Source organism: Cibotium barometz, chromosome 62 (assembly GCF_041138505.1).
Source record: "Cibotium barometz isolate CiBa-2024 chromosome 62, ASM4113850v1, whole genome shotgun sequence".
In the NCBI taxonomy this organism is placed as follows: domain Eukaryota; kingdom Viridiplantae; phylum Streptophyta; class Polypodiopsida; order Cyatheales; family Cibotiaceae; genus Cibotium; species Cibotium barometz.
In genome coordinates, this window is record NC_141107.1 from 26,282,233 (window position 1) to 26,298,313 (window position 16,081).

General features: G+C 44.5%; 1 protein-coding gene across 3 annotated transcripts in view; it reads left to right on the forward strand.

The window, feature by feature from the left end:
* Positions 1-2,836: 2,836 nt before the first annotated feature.
* Positions 2,837-16,081, forward strand: part of LOC147604299 (pentatricopeptide repeat-containing protein At4g18520, chloroplastic-like) — a 30,594-nt gene continuing 17,349 nt past the window's right edge. The window contains exons 1-2 of one of the 3 annotated variants that reach the window (XM_086795379.1): positions 2,837-6,162; positions 6,272-6,442. In XM_086795379.1, coding sequence (XP_086651505.1) covers positions 3,193-5,709 — 2,517 coding nt within the window. In that variant the 5' untranslated portion in view covers positions 2,837-3,192 and the 3' untranslated portion in view covers positions 5,710-6,162; positions 6,272-6,442. Of the gene's footprint in view, positions 6,163-6,271; positions 6,443-16,081 lie in introns of those variants that run through there. The other 2 variants (XM_086795377.1, XM_086795378.1) reach the window with 2 other exon arrangements.

Genomic DNA, 16,081 nt, shown 5'->3' on the forward strand with positions numbered 1-16,081 from the left:
TGAAGATGTTAAGTTCATAGATGAAGAGCGCAAGCATGCCCTCATTACGAGCCAAAGCAGGCGAGAAATCTGGCACAAGGTAGACAATGCTGATTGTGATTGGGCATGCTGCTCTTGTGAGTGGGCGATGAGAGGAAACCTTTGCAAGCACCAAGCAAAGGTGTTGATGGCAAATGGACTACAATCGAACGTGATTGCTAGATCTATGGGATTGTATCGTAGCAGTCATGGGAATACTTCATGTGAGTGTTTTTTTAAATTTATTTTTTGATGTCTTACATTGGTGTGCGATCATTAAACTGTTATATTTTTCCACCAGGCCATGTTTTGTCAATGGGGATTGATAGTGCTACTGACATGGGTAATTCCAATTCGCCTCCTAGCCTTGGCAATGACAAAACTAATGGTATGTTATCCAACTTTCGTATGTGAAACCATGGGATTAAACTATTGTGCCTAATGTTATCTTCTTCTATAGGCAGACAATCATATCATGAGGATTTATCTAAAAGAATACAACAAATTATCAGTGAAACCCTCTTGATTTGTGGTATGTGTGGATGCTTTATCTGATCGACAGTCTCCATACATAACATATGAATGAACTAAACCCATGTGTGTTGTTTCAGATGGTGATAATGATCTTCTAGCATTAACTAAGCACTTGGCTCTTCAAATGCATGCGTCTGTGCAACAAGCCAAAGCATCAAGGGCCTTGTTGGTGACATACCCACCCCATGAGTTACGAGCTCGAGATGACGGGTTTGGGAATTCACTTACCCGTGCGAAGCCATTCTTTGAGGCTGGCCGTCGCAAGAAGGTTTGTAGAAGGAAAGAAGAGGTTAAAGCCTTGCCCAAATTCCCAAAGGGAGCAAAGAAAAAGAGGATGACGATGCAAGCGAAGCTTGACCATGCTTTGTATTATTTTTTAAAGATTAAAATTCTTCTTGGAAACACGCATTTTGAGTTACGAGAAATTAAGTGCTATGGCGAAGGTTAAGTGTCAATCATTAGGAGCAAATGTTCATTATATTGTATTTAATGTTGATTGTGATTGGGGTTGTTGCACATGTAAGTGGGCAATGAAGGGAAACATGTACAAACAGGTGCCCAAATAGGGCTACACATACTATGTTTCATAGTATTATTAAATAGAGTCCGCACACATGTTATCGTAGTAGGAAGTCCTATCTATGGATGGATCTATATTAATTGTGAATGGATTGTTTATATTTTCATCCATAAAAACTTTTTCAAGGATATGGCTTGTGAATCTTACATGCATTAAAATCAAAATTTACAAATGGCATACTTTGAAACTAGATACAGTGACGCACTAGCCCTATACATTATTGGATCAATGGACCATAGGCCTTCCTAGCTATCTGGTACCTCGAGACTCAAAACGTTTCACCATCCTCGATGAAAAGGCAACAAAAGAGATACAACTCCAAGGATTTCAATAATAAGCAAATTGTAGAGACCATCATCAACCAATGTATGCTATGTACCAAACCTAGTTGCCCCTATGAAAACAAGTATCCTTATGAAAACAAGTATCCTTATGGGCTCTTACACCTTTTGTGTGGCATACCCCTATGCACTAGTTCTTGTTCTTTTTAACAGGTAACTAGCTTCTATGAAGAGAGAGAAACTGCACACCACATAGCTTAGGAAGAGAGAGAAACAGCTTAGGGGTAGTGCCCTATGTAGGCATTTGGGACTTCTACGCTAAATCACGGGGGCATTGAAAGCTTATACTATTGTCACAAAAACTTTCCTCTTGTAGGTGCCACATAATGGAACGGTGCTTGTTGTGGCATTCCACTAGAAATTTTCATAGCTTAGAAAATGAGTATAGTTGATTAGGGTTGTGCCTAGTTGGAAACCATAGGTGCTTACATAGTTGGTTGAGGTAATGGATAATCTTGCACTCTAGGCTGCACAAAAGTGAGGGAAGCCTTTACAATGACGATTGTCTTACCCCTTTGTCTAATCCATGCCCTAAGGGATACAATGCAATTTGGATAGTTATAATGGTAGGCATAACTACCTAATGGGTGTGTGTTTGTGGGCTCTTGGTATGGTCATTGTGGCAAGTTGAGTTTTAGTGAAGGTCTATATTCTGTAGGTCTAAATTGATCCATCCTTGGCAACACTGCTTAAGCAAGAAAGCAAGACAAACTAGGAAATGAAAAAAGTTCAAGGATACAGGTTGGAGGATGACTACTTGTCTCGTTGCTAGTACTAGATTCTACATGCCTTAGGTTTAAAGGTTGATTTTATTCCTATGCTAACAATGCTTCTGCCCTTTGCTCTTGCCACTCCTTCCTACTACTAACCCATGCATGAGAGAATCTTTTGAGAGAGAGAGAGAGATGCTTTTCTTCATAAGGGAGGAAAAGAGGGAGGGGGGAGGAAGGAGGGAGGGAGGAAGGAGGGAGGAGAGAGAGAGAGAGAGAGAGGGAGGGAGGGAGGAGGGAGGAGAGAGAGAGAGAGAGAGAGAGAGAGGGAGGGAGGGAGGAGGGAGGAGAGAGAGAGAGAGAGAGAGAGAGAGAGAGAGAGAGAGGGAGGGAGGGAGGAGGTATTAACGTCGGTAGAATGCAACACGAGGGCATATACGACCAATGGTGGGACTTGAACTCGGGTGGATCTGGCCTTTATAAGGGCCCTAGAGAGAGAGAAGAGACTAGGTACATTGGCATTGCATGATGCATCAAAGTGACTACATCTGTCCACTAACCAACTCCATCGGACAACCATATCGCATCAGCACATTTTGATATACCTTTGATCGTTTTGGATGTAGAATCATGTAGTCTACAAGTAAATCATTGAATGGCAAATTCTTTAATTTTTTTTAAAAATCATATAGAAGCTTTGCATAGTGTGTATCGATAGTATGCGCCCATGGTTAGCTGCTTGGCATTAGGAAGGGGGTGGGGGTGCGCACAGGAGAGAGAAAGAAGGCACGTAGCACGCACGTGCAAAGTAATTGCTGACGTGGAAAAACTCCAGGGATTGCCGACGTGGAAATAGGCGCCGCGCCGCTGGTGGGACGCGGCCGCTACACAACAAGCTTCGGAGCTTGATATGCATCCCGAGCCTGCAAAGCCCAGGTTGATGGTTGAATTCAAATCATCATGGAAAGCTGCAGAAGCTTTGCGTGTAAGTCATTGAAATGTTGGTTACATGCACAAGGTTGAACTCATGGAGGAGGAGGCCCTTCAAAGCATGGTACTCATGTACATGCAAGGAATGCGTCTGCTTCCTAGCCATGTCTGCCGCCTCCTTCGGGGCTTGAGATCAAAGGAAGATTTGGCACATGTCAGGTCCCTGCACTCCATCATCGCCAGCATGGAAATAGCCTCGTTGGCCATTCTAGCAGACCATCTCATTCCTTTGTTTGTACTGAATGAGAGCTTCTTGGAAGCAAATCTAGTGTTTTGCAGGGTCTTGGAACCTAGCATGCGCACTTACCATGCAGTAATTTCAGCACATGCCAGGCATGGAAATGTGGCCGGATCTTTTGAGTTGTATCATAGGATGCTAAAGGAGGGCATACAGCCCAATGAATTCACATTTCCATGCATCTTGAAAGCTTGTGGCAACATTGGAGCCTTCGAGGAAGGCCAACTGTTACATAACGAGATCATCAATAATGGACTTGAATCAAACGTTGTGATCGGCAACACACTTATTGACATGTATACCAAGTGTGGCAGCTTAGAAATGGCACGCAAGGTGTTTGATGAACTGTCAAATCGCTCTTTAGTTTCATGGAGTGCAATGATTGCAGGTTATACCCAGCACGGCCATGGTTTTCCTGCCCTTAAGCTTTTCCAGGAAATGGAGCGTGCAGAGATAGAGCCAGATATGGTTATATTTTCATGCATTCTGAAAGCATGTTGCATCTTGGGAGTCTTGGGGCATGGCAAGTTGATACATGCTCAGATCATTAAAAGTGGACTTGCATTAGATGTGGTAGTTGGGAACACTCTTATTGACATGTATGCAAAGTGTGGGACGTTGGAGGATGCCCGGAACGTCTTTGACAAGCTGTTGACCCCAAATATGCTGTCATGGGGTGCAATGATTGCAGGATATGTGCACAATGGGCAGGATCTTCTTGCTCTCAAGGTTTTGGAGAAGATGCAAAATGAAGGCATTCAGCCAGACAAAGTCATGTACCTGTGCACCTTGAAAGCATGTGGTGGTTTAGGAGCCTTTAAACACGGCAAATTGATACACAATCAGATAATTCGAAGCAATTTAGACTCTGATGTGGTCATTAGGAATGCCCTCGTTGATATGTATGCAAGATGTGGTAAGCTAGATGAGGGATGTGGAATCTTCAGCAAATCTGGGAATCAAGATGCTGTGTCGTGGGTTACGATGATGGCATCTCATTCTGAAAATGGACTTGGCCTTTCTGCCCTTGTGCTTTTTGAGAAAATGCAGCAGCAGGGCATAAAGGCAGACAAAGCTTCTTTGTCGTGTGTTTTGAAAGCATGTGGCCAAGTGGAGGCCTCTCAGGAGGGCAGGTTGATACATAACCAGATTTTAGGTAGCAGTTTGGAACTGGATTTGGTCATTGGGAATAGCCTCATTGACATGTATGCCAAATGTGGGAGCTTAAAGGAGGCACGCAATGTCTTCGATCGATTGCAAAGTCGAGATGTTGTGTCATGTGGTGCAATGATGGCCGGATATGCCCAGCATGGACACGGCTTTCTTGCGATAGACCTGTTTGAGAAGATGCAAAAAGATAACATCAGGCCAGACACTTATGTGTTTTCATGCACCTTAAAAGCATGTGGCACAATAGGTGCCTTAAGTGAGGGCAAATGGGTTCACAATCAGTTGGTCGGAAGTGGACTCAAGCTGGATGTGGTCATTGGTAGCAGCCTTGTTGACATGTATGCCAAATGTGGGGACCTCGAGGAGGCATACAAAGTGTTCGGGGATCTAGAACAGCGAGACATATCGTCTTGGGGTGCCATGATTGCTGGATGTGTTCTGCAAGGTAATGGCTCTCTAGCCCTTCAATTGTACGGCAAAATGCAACAGATAGGTGTTGAGGCAAATCAGTTTATCATGTCTTCCATCTTGAAAGCATGTGGCTCGATAGGAGCCACATGTCAGGGCAAGCTTGTACATGATCAAATTATCAGAAATGAACTTGAATCAGATGCATTTGTTGAGAACGCCCTGGTAGATATGTATGTAAAATGTGGGATCACAAAGGAGGCGTTTAATGTGTTCAAAACTTCACGAAACCAGAGAGTTGTGTCGTGGGGTGCTCTGATTGCAGGGTATGCACTATGTGGGGATTCCAATCTTGCTGCTGAATGTTTTGAGAATATGCAGCTACAAGGCTTGGTACCGGATGAGTCGATTTATGCAAGTGTCCTCTCAGCATGTGGGCATGCAGGTCAACGTGATAAGGTTTATCACTACTACAAAAGTATGATTGAAAACCATGGTGTCACCCCAAGTATCAAGCATTACAACTGCATCGCTGATACGTATGCCCGCACTGGGTATCTAAAGGAGGCAAAGCAGTTACTTCAAAGTATGCCAAGCCCACCTGATATGTATGGGCAGGCCTCTTTGCTATCTGCTTCCAGCCTGCATGGCAACATGGCCCTAAGAACCAGATGCATTAATCAATTTTTCTGGCTTGATGTAAATAATGATGCTGGCTAGTAGTAGTGCTGGCTTAGCGCTGGTATTCAAAATGCACATGTGTTCATTTCTGTAATTGTGCACACAGATCAATGAACTGTGCCAATTCAAGAAAGAAGCTTGGGAGGGCCTGAAATGAGTGTTGTTGTGGGAGATCAAGCTGCTTGCAATATAAGTCAAAGTACTTGCTCAAGGCATTCGAGCTTTGCCATGGTGAAACCAAGCTAAGGGCCTTCACAGATATCAGGTGGCTCATGGGGTGGGCAGGGCATTGGATGAATAAAATTGCATGCCTATGGTTAATGGGCAGCCAGGTATGGCCCCACTCATGGACAGTTGTTATTGTATAAGAAGCCTTGAATTCCAAGGGGAACTTCACCCAAACGACACTATTCAACAGCAAAAGCATTCTGCAGATGCTGACCCAGGCAAGATTGCAGGTATACTGAAGTGGTCAAAGAGAAGATTGTACAGGTCATTTCTTACTACTTTGATTTGTTGATGCGATATTGAAGTCATGAAAATGGCAAGGCCCTGGTCTGTGGTATTCCAATATTTGTGTTTCATGTTTTTTTTTCTTCAGGATCTATACAGGGCGAGGTGTTTGGTCCCAGCACTCCTCTTGCGACTTGGAAAGCCCCCCTCCACCCTCTTCCCGTGACAAATGTGAAGGATCGGCTCTAGTGTTTGGTAACACTCGTACATAACACTGCAATCAAGATCGTTTTTCAATAATGTTTTTGAAGTTATCTCATTCGATCTGGGGTAAATTATTTGAAGGAAATCCCGTAGGTGAAGCTATGGATCTTAGATTATCAAAGGCTAGGTGTTCCTTAATTTCTTGCTGAGACCTCTAAGTGTCTATTTATGGCTGTTACATGTGTGTGGAAGTGTGCTTGATTATGCCTTAATTAAACACAGACTAGAAGGCTAATCAATGCTAATTACAGGAACAATCTGAAAACGCACAGTAGAAGAGGAGAGGCTTGCATTACAACCTAATCTATGATGTATATCGCTGATGAATATATACAATGATTACAATGCTGGAAACCCAGATCTAGACTCCTAAACCCTAGTGTTAATGTTTACAATGCATGAACAAAAGATGACTTACTGTTCCAAGACTTGTGCAACTGTGAACGTTGCTATTGCTGATTCAACACTTGTTTTTGTTGCTCTAGGACCTGGCATTGCAGAACTGGCTTTGGATGAATGAGTCGACCCTAGCCCATCCTTAAATAGGTGCACATTTGCTGGTTGGCGAGTCAAGGATTGGTGGGCAGCACACATCACTGTAGTTGGCACTTCCAACTGGCCAACTGTCCAATCGTCTAACTGGCTCCACACCTGTGCTCTTGGTCTTGGCTCTTGGCTCTTTTGGGGTCCTTCTTGGGTGCGTTAGCTGTTCCAATTCTGCCCCAAAAATTACCCTTAAACGTGCTAATGCTGAGAATCATGTCCATGTGGCATCCCATCAATTGATGCACATGACATCCACTCTTGCTTAACTTGGAGCACAAGGAAACATCCATTCACTGTTGCTCCAATTCCAAGTGGGTTATACACTCCCTGATTGTGACCTTGCGCGGCACTTACCTATTGGAATCCAGAGTGATCACACATGGTGGCACAAAATGCAACATGCTTACCATCACATAACTTGTGGAAAACTGGTCATTATAACCTGGGGCTACAACTCCCAAAAAACTGTCACAACTAACAGAGTTGATGAGCATCTTCCTCCTTGTGGTCCGATTGTAGGCTTAGCATTATCTCTTCAGGCTCCTTGTCCAACTGTGTATCTAGATCCAGCCAAAGTGGCCGAGAGAGTCAATTGGGAGATTCCGCAGACTGCTGATGACATCCGGTTATTTGTGGGTATATTGAAAAGCTGCAGGGGAGAAGAGAGCTTCAGCTCTTGCAAGCACACACACACTCACACAAACCTTAGAAGAGAACACACAAGGTGAGGCTGAAAATTCTTCTTCTTCTTCACACAACAAAAGAGATCTATAAAGAAGATAAAGTGACTAATACACATAATGGAGTATATACAAGCGGTCCATAATGTGAACACACTAAGTGGAGTGGGTAGGTGTGGACTAGTCGGTGTAGTCCACAACTGTATACTGCTAAGATTGTCACAATATATGATAACCTTTCTCTCCACATGCAACCCCAAATTAGCAAGTAGCTTGCGTAACCAAGCTACCTCACATGCTGCCACTGCAGCTTCTCTATACTTTACAAGGCAACTGTGGGTTGCTTCTTGCTGCTCCATGTCACAGCAGCACTCTCCAATGAAGACATAAATCTTCTGGTAGATCTCCTGTCTGAGATGCTACCTGCCCAATCTGCATCTGTGTACCCATATAGCTCCAATGGTACACTTGCTACACAAAACAATGCATAATCAATAGTGGCCCTTAAATACCGAAGTGTGCGTCGTACACTATCAAGATGTGGTTTGCACGGAACCTGCATAAACTGGCTCTCTAAGCCAACAGTGTAACTCAAATTTGGCCTGTTGATCATGACATAGATCAAACTCCCCACAATCTTCCTGTATATAGTGGGATCCTCAAACACATAACTTGCATCCGCACCAAGCTTACTATTTTGATCTAATGGCACTGAGATTGACTTATAATCAGCCATCCCATACTTGGACAACATGTCCAATGCATACTGTCTCTGTGACAGGTAAATACCATTAGATGTGCAAATGATCTCAATTCCCAAAAAGTAGCATAGATCTTCCAGATTCTTCACTCAAACTGCCTTTTGAGAAGACTTTTCACATGTTCAATCTTATCCAAGTTGTCACCCCCAACAATAAGATCATCTACATAGATGGTGATGATCACAATACCCTTATCACTCTTGCGCACATACAAGGGGTGATGTGCATCTGCCATATGAAAACCAATAGTGACAAGATACTCAGCAATCTTGTCATGCCATCCTCGTGGAGCTTGCTTCAGTCCATATAAAGCCTTACGAAGCTTACATACATACTTTGGGTGACCTGTATCCTCAAAACCAGGTGGCTGTTCCATATACACTTCTTCTTGCAAGTCACCGTGCAAGAATGCATTTTTTACATCCTTGCAGCCACCGTAATCACAGCTCTCACAGTTGCCATATTTGCAACCGGGGTAAATGTCTCCTCATAATCAATTCCATGTGTTTGCACATATCCTTTGGCTACTAATCTAGCCTTGTATCTGCTTATGCTACCATCACTATTATGTTTCACCTTATACACCCACTTACAACCAATAGCTTTCTTGTCTTCAAGCAATGGCACCAAATCCCAAGTCTCATTTCCATACAATGCATTCATCTTCTCATCCATAGCTTTCTCCCAACACACATTTCCAATAGTCTCATCAAAACATGTGGGTTCTACAACATGCACAACTTTTGTCATATAAGCATAGTGATGTGTCACATAACCATCATAAGTCAACCTTTGCATAGGTTTTTGACTCTTCCAGCTCTTCGTAACTTTGCATTGATGGCTTCCTTAGCCTTCTTCACACCAAGTGTCCTCATTGCTGGAATCCCAAGCTCCTCATCAAGGCTCCTCTCCGAGCCACTAGACTCTCCATCAACAAGAGAATGCCCTGCAAAAATATCAGGCATACCAAGGGGCTTAACAACTTTTTCTTTGCCTTTATGTGATGTACCAACTACATTTCCGGGACTAGTATTATGACGCAGCTTGCCACTCCATGGTCTATCAATAGAACCGCTGGATGAGGACTCTCCTGGTCTACTCAATGACTGTGATTGCTGACTTGCATTCTGTGCAACCACATTTCCACTTACATCAGTCCCAACAGCATCTTTTTCAGCAGCATACCAGCTACTCATCTCATCAAATACAACATCCCTGCTTACCCTCAATTCACGTGTAGCAGGATTATAGTATCTATATCCCTTTTGCTCAAGGGAATACCCAATAAACACACATTTTTCTGCCGTTGGATCCAGCTTAGTACGCAACTTATCTGGCACATGCACATATGCAATACATCTAAAAACTTTCAAGTGAAACAAATCAGGTTTCTTGCCAATAAACTTCTCCTCTGGCGTTATGAAACCGTCCTTCAGAAATCTGACAGGCGGTGGAACAAACACTCGCACACAAAACACTTCATCACCCATGGGAACCTGAAAAAGGAAACCAAACAGGGGAGCTAGAATGCTCCTGCAAATAGTACAAGGACACCGATTGGTCCCATCACTTGCGGTGTTTCTTTACTTGATCAAATATGAGTACAAAGTACAACTTGTCGAATCCTTTACCAATAGGATCCCTTTTTGCTTTTCACCCAGGACTTTTCCCAATAAGAACTCTCGCTATTACAGCAAAGCATTCCATAGAGAAGGCACACCTGTACAACCTCTCCCTGCTTGAAAAGGTCTTCTCCATCTTAATAAATTCCTTCTTGACGTCTGCCTGGCTACCCATTTGGTTGCCTGCTTGGCTGCCCTATACTGCCCGTCTGTAGTCCACAACCGTCGGTAGCATCACACCTGGTAGGGCGGCAGCAGCGGCACACTTGGCGGTAGAAACAGCAACTGGTGGCAGCATTGGCATCTGGCGGCGGCGGTAGCAGTTGGCGGCAGTAGCACATGGAGTAGTGGTGGTAGCCACAGTAGTACCCGGCAGCAATCCATGCGCTCAAGTACAACATCACCCGTCAGTAGCAGCACCCACCTGAGCGCAGCAGCAGCACTCGGCTGATTCCTGCGCAGCAGCACCACCCGCCGCTTATAACCCATGCGTAGCGGAACTGATTCCCACAGGCGACTCCCACGCGGCGATCTCCACACACGGCCACCTATGAATCTCCGCCACCTTCTTTATACAAAGAAACGATGCATTTTTTTTCTCAAAAACGCCAAAATCCAAGGTTTAAAAACGCATGCTTTTAAAAATAAAAATAAAAAAAATATTTTTAAGCATCAAAGGTTTAAAAACCTTATAAACAATAAAATTCCCTTTTGTCCCCTTTCACACTTGGGCTGGCCACCATATAGGGGTTTCCTTTTCACATTCAAACTGATGCCTGTCCACATTGTGCGTCCCGTGCCCGTGCCCACCTACTTGTTGTCTAGAGGGAAAAAACACGGGGTCGTAACATACCCCCCTCTTGAAAAATAGCAAGCGTCCTCGATTGCACTCAATAACACAGTAAGCATCCAATGAAGAAAGAGTCCCCATATGACCAAAGCAATGCCCCTCCAGTGCATCTGGGTGATGAAACAATCATCCTGAACAATAAGGCCATAGCGTCACATCGAAGTGACAAACAACTCTTGCTTGTTCCTTCAGAATTTGTGGCAAAAGTTTAAAACCAAGTGGAAACACGTAATCTGTGTTAGCCAAAAACAAAACCATGCATCATTCTACATATGACAAACATATGCATGACACATATATGCATTCGCAAACAATATGCTCCTCAAGATGCTCTACCCACTCCAAAATAAGAGTCTCAAGGTTGCTTGCAAGCCTTACACCCATGAATATCCACGACTGGAGGTACAACATGAGCATATGAAAGCATTCACTAAGTACTTCCCACATATTTCCCTCTTGATGCTTTACACACTCTACACATGGCCATCCCGTAGGAGCCACACTCAGTGATACACCATGAACATGGTAAAGTACCTGATGTATCATTTCAACATACATGCATCTCATCTTGACACATCCAGAGTATTACCCCGTGTATTCCCAAGGGTACCAAGATCCAGTGGCACCAAAACACCATAATACCTCAGAAAGTGTATAAATACATGCACATATAGAGTTCAATCAATATATCCATGAAGAACCAAACCAACTCTAGGACTGCTCGCAAGGGCCCCCCTCTTTAGCATGAGGCAATGCTCCAGACCCATGCTCTGCTGAACCTGAATGAGCCGTCGCAAGAGTCGGCTCCAACTCAAAGGCGTCAAGATAAAGCTGCAATACCTGAGGTGAATCTGCTAAGTCACCCTCCTCCATCCTCTTCGCATCCATCAGTGAATAGTTATTTAAACTTCACAAGATAGCGACGGGAAACTTTCCCTTGTACCTTTCCTTCCTTATGTGCCAGTATCTGCTCTGGAAGAAGAACCTCATCAAGTTCCTCTGCTTCCAACTGAGCCTCATCTGATACATCCTCAGGCACCCAAAACCTGCTTGCACAACTCCCTAATGAAGCATAGTAGACCACCACTGCTAAACATAGAAAGAAGCTGCCTCATGAAGTTTCCGTGAAGATACCACTGGTGACAAAGTGTCGAAAGCCATAGCCTTCAACCCATCTCTTGCACCATAACACTTCAACTGCTTCTTGTTCGTGGCTGACTACTTCCTGTCCTTGATGTCTTTTCTCCTGAGCTTCATCTTTAGCTTTTGCTCTTCACCTCATATAGGCAAAGACACAATCCTGCACTGTCTCCTGTACTTCCTTTCCACTTTCCTCATATAGAAGCTTTTGATGTGACAACCACGGGCTCGCCTCCTTGAAGAAGTCGACGATATCCCGGCAATGGAATGCTGCTGCAAATAGTACAAGGACATCGATTGGCCCCAAAACGCAGTGGCGCCCCTTGCGGTATTTCTTTACTTGATCAAATATGAGTACAAAGTACAACTTGTCGAATCCTTTACCAATAGGATCCCCTTTTGCTTTTCACCCAGGACTTTTTCCAATAAGAACTCTCGCTATTACAGCAAAGCATTCCATAGAGAAGGCACGCCTGTACAACACCTCCCTGCTTGAAAAGGTCTTCTCCATCTCAATCATGGATTCCCACAACCCTTCCCCAAATAGCAGGAGGGCTGTACCAAACCATATGTCCTTCCTACAGTCACAGATTGCATGTAACCTCGAGAAAACTAGAACCTGTTCACATGAATCTAGATTTTTTTCTCAAAAATGCCAAAAGCCAAGGTTTAAAAACGCATGCTTTTAAAAATAAAAATAAAAAAATATTTTTAAGCATCAAAGGTTTAAAAACTTATTAACAATAAAATTTCCCTTTGTCCCCTTTCACACTTGGGCTGGCCACCATATAGGGGTTTCCTTTTCACATTCAAACTGATGCCTGTCCACACTGTGCGTCCTGTGCCCGTGCCCACCTGCTTGTTGTCTAGAGGGAAAAAACACGGGGTCGTAACATACCCCCCTCTTGAAAAATAGCAAGCGTCCTTGATTGCACTCAATAACACAGTAAGCATCCAATGAAGAAAGAGTCCCCATATGACCAAAGCAATGCCCCTCTAGTGCATCTGGGTGATGAAACAATCATCCTGAACAATAAGGCCATAGCGTCACATCGAAGTGACAAACAACTCTCGCTTGTTCCTTCAGAACCTGCAGCAAAAGTTTAAAACCAAGTGGAAACACGCAATCTGTGTTAGCCAAAAACAAAACCATGCATCATCATATGACAATGTCATGTGCATCACAGATGCCATGGACATTCTCAGGGCTAGAACCAGAAGAGGCAGCCAGATAAAGAGTAGAATCAGGATGATAGAGCACAGATCACCTTGGGCAGTGAAGACTGGAGACAGGCATGGAGAGCAAACTGAAGACCAGATGGTTGTCGGCTGCAGGAAAGGGTGTTGCTGGCTGCACACAGGGCTGTCGGCTGCACATTGGAGTGGTCGGCTGTACCAGAATACAAGGCGGCTGAGAAGCGCATGCATCAGGACCAGTCGGCAGCATTAAACATGTTTTATGCATTTATGACTGGCCGACCAGCAGTCGGCCAGCATAAAATATGTCCAAGACCCCTATATAAAGCATAGATGCTCATCATTGTAAGCATTCCACCCACTAGGGGTGTGGGTCACTTAGAGGTCCCATAGGGGACAGAATTTAGGGTTAGGAACCTTTTTATGAAGGCAGCCCATGGCTGTACAGATTTGTACCTTTTTTGTACATAGTATATACTGAAATTCCAGCACTTCTCACTCTCTCTCTCTACTCTCTCTCTACCTGCGTTTTTGCATCATGGTGCGTTTTTGCATCAGAAGGTCTTCAAGAGTGTTTAGGGCTGAAAGAAGACTACCCAGAGCTTCCGCGCGTTACATTGGTATCAGAGCATCAGGCTCAGCCAAGCTAAACACTGATTCAGTCCCATATGATGGTGTACAGGTCCAAGGTACAGGAAAGTACACGGATTCGAAGCCCAAGGCGGGAACACAGATCGGGAAGAACTCCCAGGAGGTTTGTTGGTGGTGTTCCACAGTGCCAGATGGGGATGGCAGTTCCGTGAGCCAGATGGGTTCTAAGGGAACGGTCCCAAGGGAGGTTGATCCTCCAAGGGTGATGTGAGAGTGCCAGACTCAGTTCCAGACCAAGACCGTGTTCAAAGCCAGGGGCAGGAATGGATTGTGGACTAGAGGAAGACCAGATGCATAGATCTTCATCAGAGACAGAGTGGTTTGGAGAACAGAACGGATTTTCAGAGAAAAAAGGTTTGCCAGGGATGGATGATGACAGAGGGACTTCGGAACAGGATTGGGATGATGACAGTCATCCAAGAGCAGGTTGGATTCCCGTCATCAAGTTTAGCAGAGGGGGATGTCATGTGCATCACAGATGCCATGGACATTCTCAGGGCTAGAACCAGAAGAGGCAGCCAGATAAAGAGTAGAATCAGGATGATAGAGCACAGATCACCTTGGGCAGTGAAGACTGGAGACAGGCATGGAGAGCAAACTGAAGACCAGATGGTTGTCGGCTACAGGAAAGGGTGTTGCTGGCTGCACACAGGGCTGTCGGCTGCACATTGGAGTGGTCGGCTGTACCAGAATACAAGGCGGCTGAGAAGCGCATGCATCAGGACCAGTCGGCAGCATTAAACATGTTTTATGCATTTATGACTGGCCGACCAGCAGTCGGCCAGCATAAAATATGTCCAAGACCCCTATATAAAGCATAGATGCTCATCATTGTAAGCATTCCACCCACTAGGGGTGTGGGTCACTTAGAGGTCCCATAGGGGACAGAATTTAGGGTTAGGAACCTTTTTATGAAGGCAGCCCATGGCTGTACAGATTTGTACCTTTTTTGTACATAGTATATACTGAAATTCCAGCACTTCTCACTCTCTCTCTCTACTCTATCTCTACCTGCGTTTTTGCATCATGGTGCGTTTTTGCATCAGAAGGTCTTCAAGAGTGTTTAAGGCTGAAAGAAGACTACCCAGAGCTTCCGCGCGTTACAGACAAACATATGCATGACACATATGCATTCGCAAACAATATGCTCCTCAAGATGCTCTACCCACTCCAAAAAAACAGTCTCAGGGTTGCTCGCAAGCCTTACACCCATGAATATCCACGATTGGAGGTACAACATGAGCATATGAAAGCATTCAATGCATCTAAACTATACATCCACTAAGTACTTCCCACATATGTCCCTCTTGATGCTTTACACACTCTACACATGGCCATCCCGTAGGAGCCACACTCAGTGATACACCATGAACATGGTAAAGTACCTGATGTATCATTTCAACATACATGCATCTCATCCTGACACATCCAGAGTATTACCCCGTGTATTCCCAAGGGTACCAAGATCCAATGGCACCAGAATACCATAATACCTCAGAAAGTGTATAAATACATGCACATATAGAGTTCAATCCATATATCCATGAACCAAACCAACTCTAGGACTGCTCGCAAGACTTATGCCCTTCATAGAGTCTTGAAGTGTTAGCTCAGGTTGCCGCAGCCTTTGAGCTCAACCAAACCATGCCATTCCAAAGGAGACCAACTCCACAAATAGCATCATCTCAGAATCCAATTGACCGATCCAATTGACCCATCCTGTGGTCAAGAACAGCCAGAACCATATGACAAAGATCAATCTTCCTCAGTCATACCTTAGTTCCAAAGGCAAAAACCATCCATAGTTGTAGTTATAGTTCAAGGTGCGGCCGACTGTGAACCATACCCAATGGTACGATCTCATGTGACTCGTACACAATATCATAGAAGTCCCATAAGCAGATGTACTGTCAGCCTCAGTACCTTCGGGTGAATACAAAGATGTCACCAAGCGACTCCTAGATGAAAAACTGAGCCTGTCTGTGTAACAAGGGAGTGGAGGTGCTACCCCCCTCTTTAGCATCAGGCAATGTTCCAAACCCATGCTCTGCTGAACCTGAATGAGCCGTCGCAAGAGTCGGCTCCAACTCAAAGGCGTCAAGATAAAGCTGCAATACCTGAGGTGAATCTGCTAAGTCACCAATTGGGGACACTGAAAAATAATTTTCCTTAACGAGACTCTCGGCTCGTTGAATCTCCCGCCCCCCTCCCTGCTCGCGCTACCTGCACACCTGCGCCCCCCCGCCT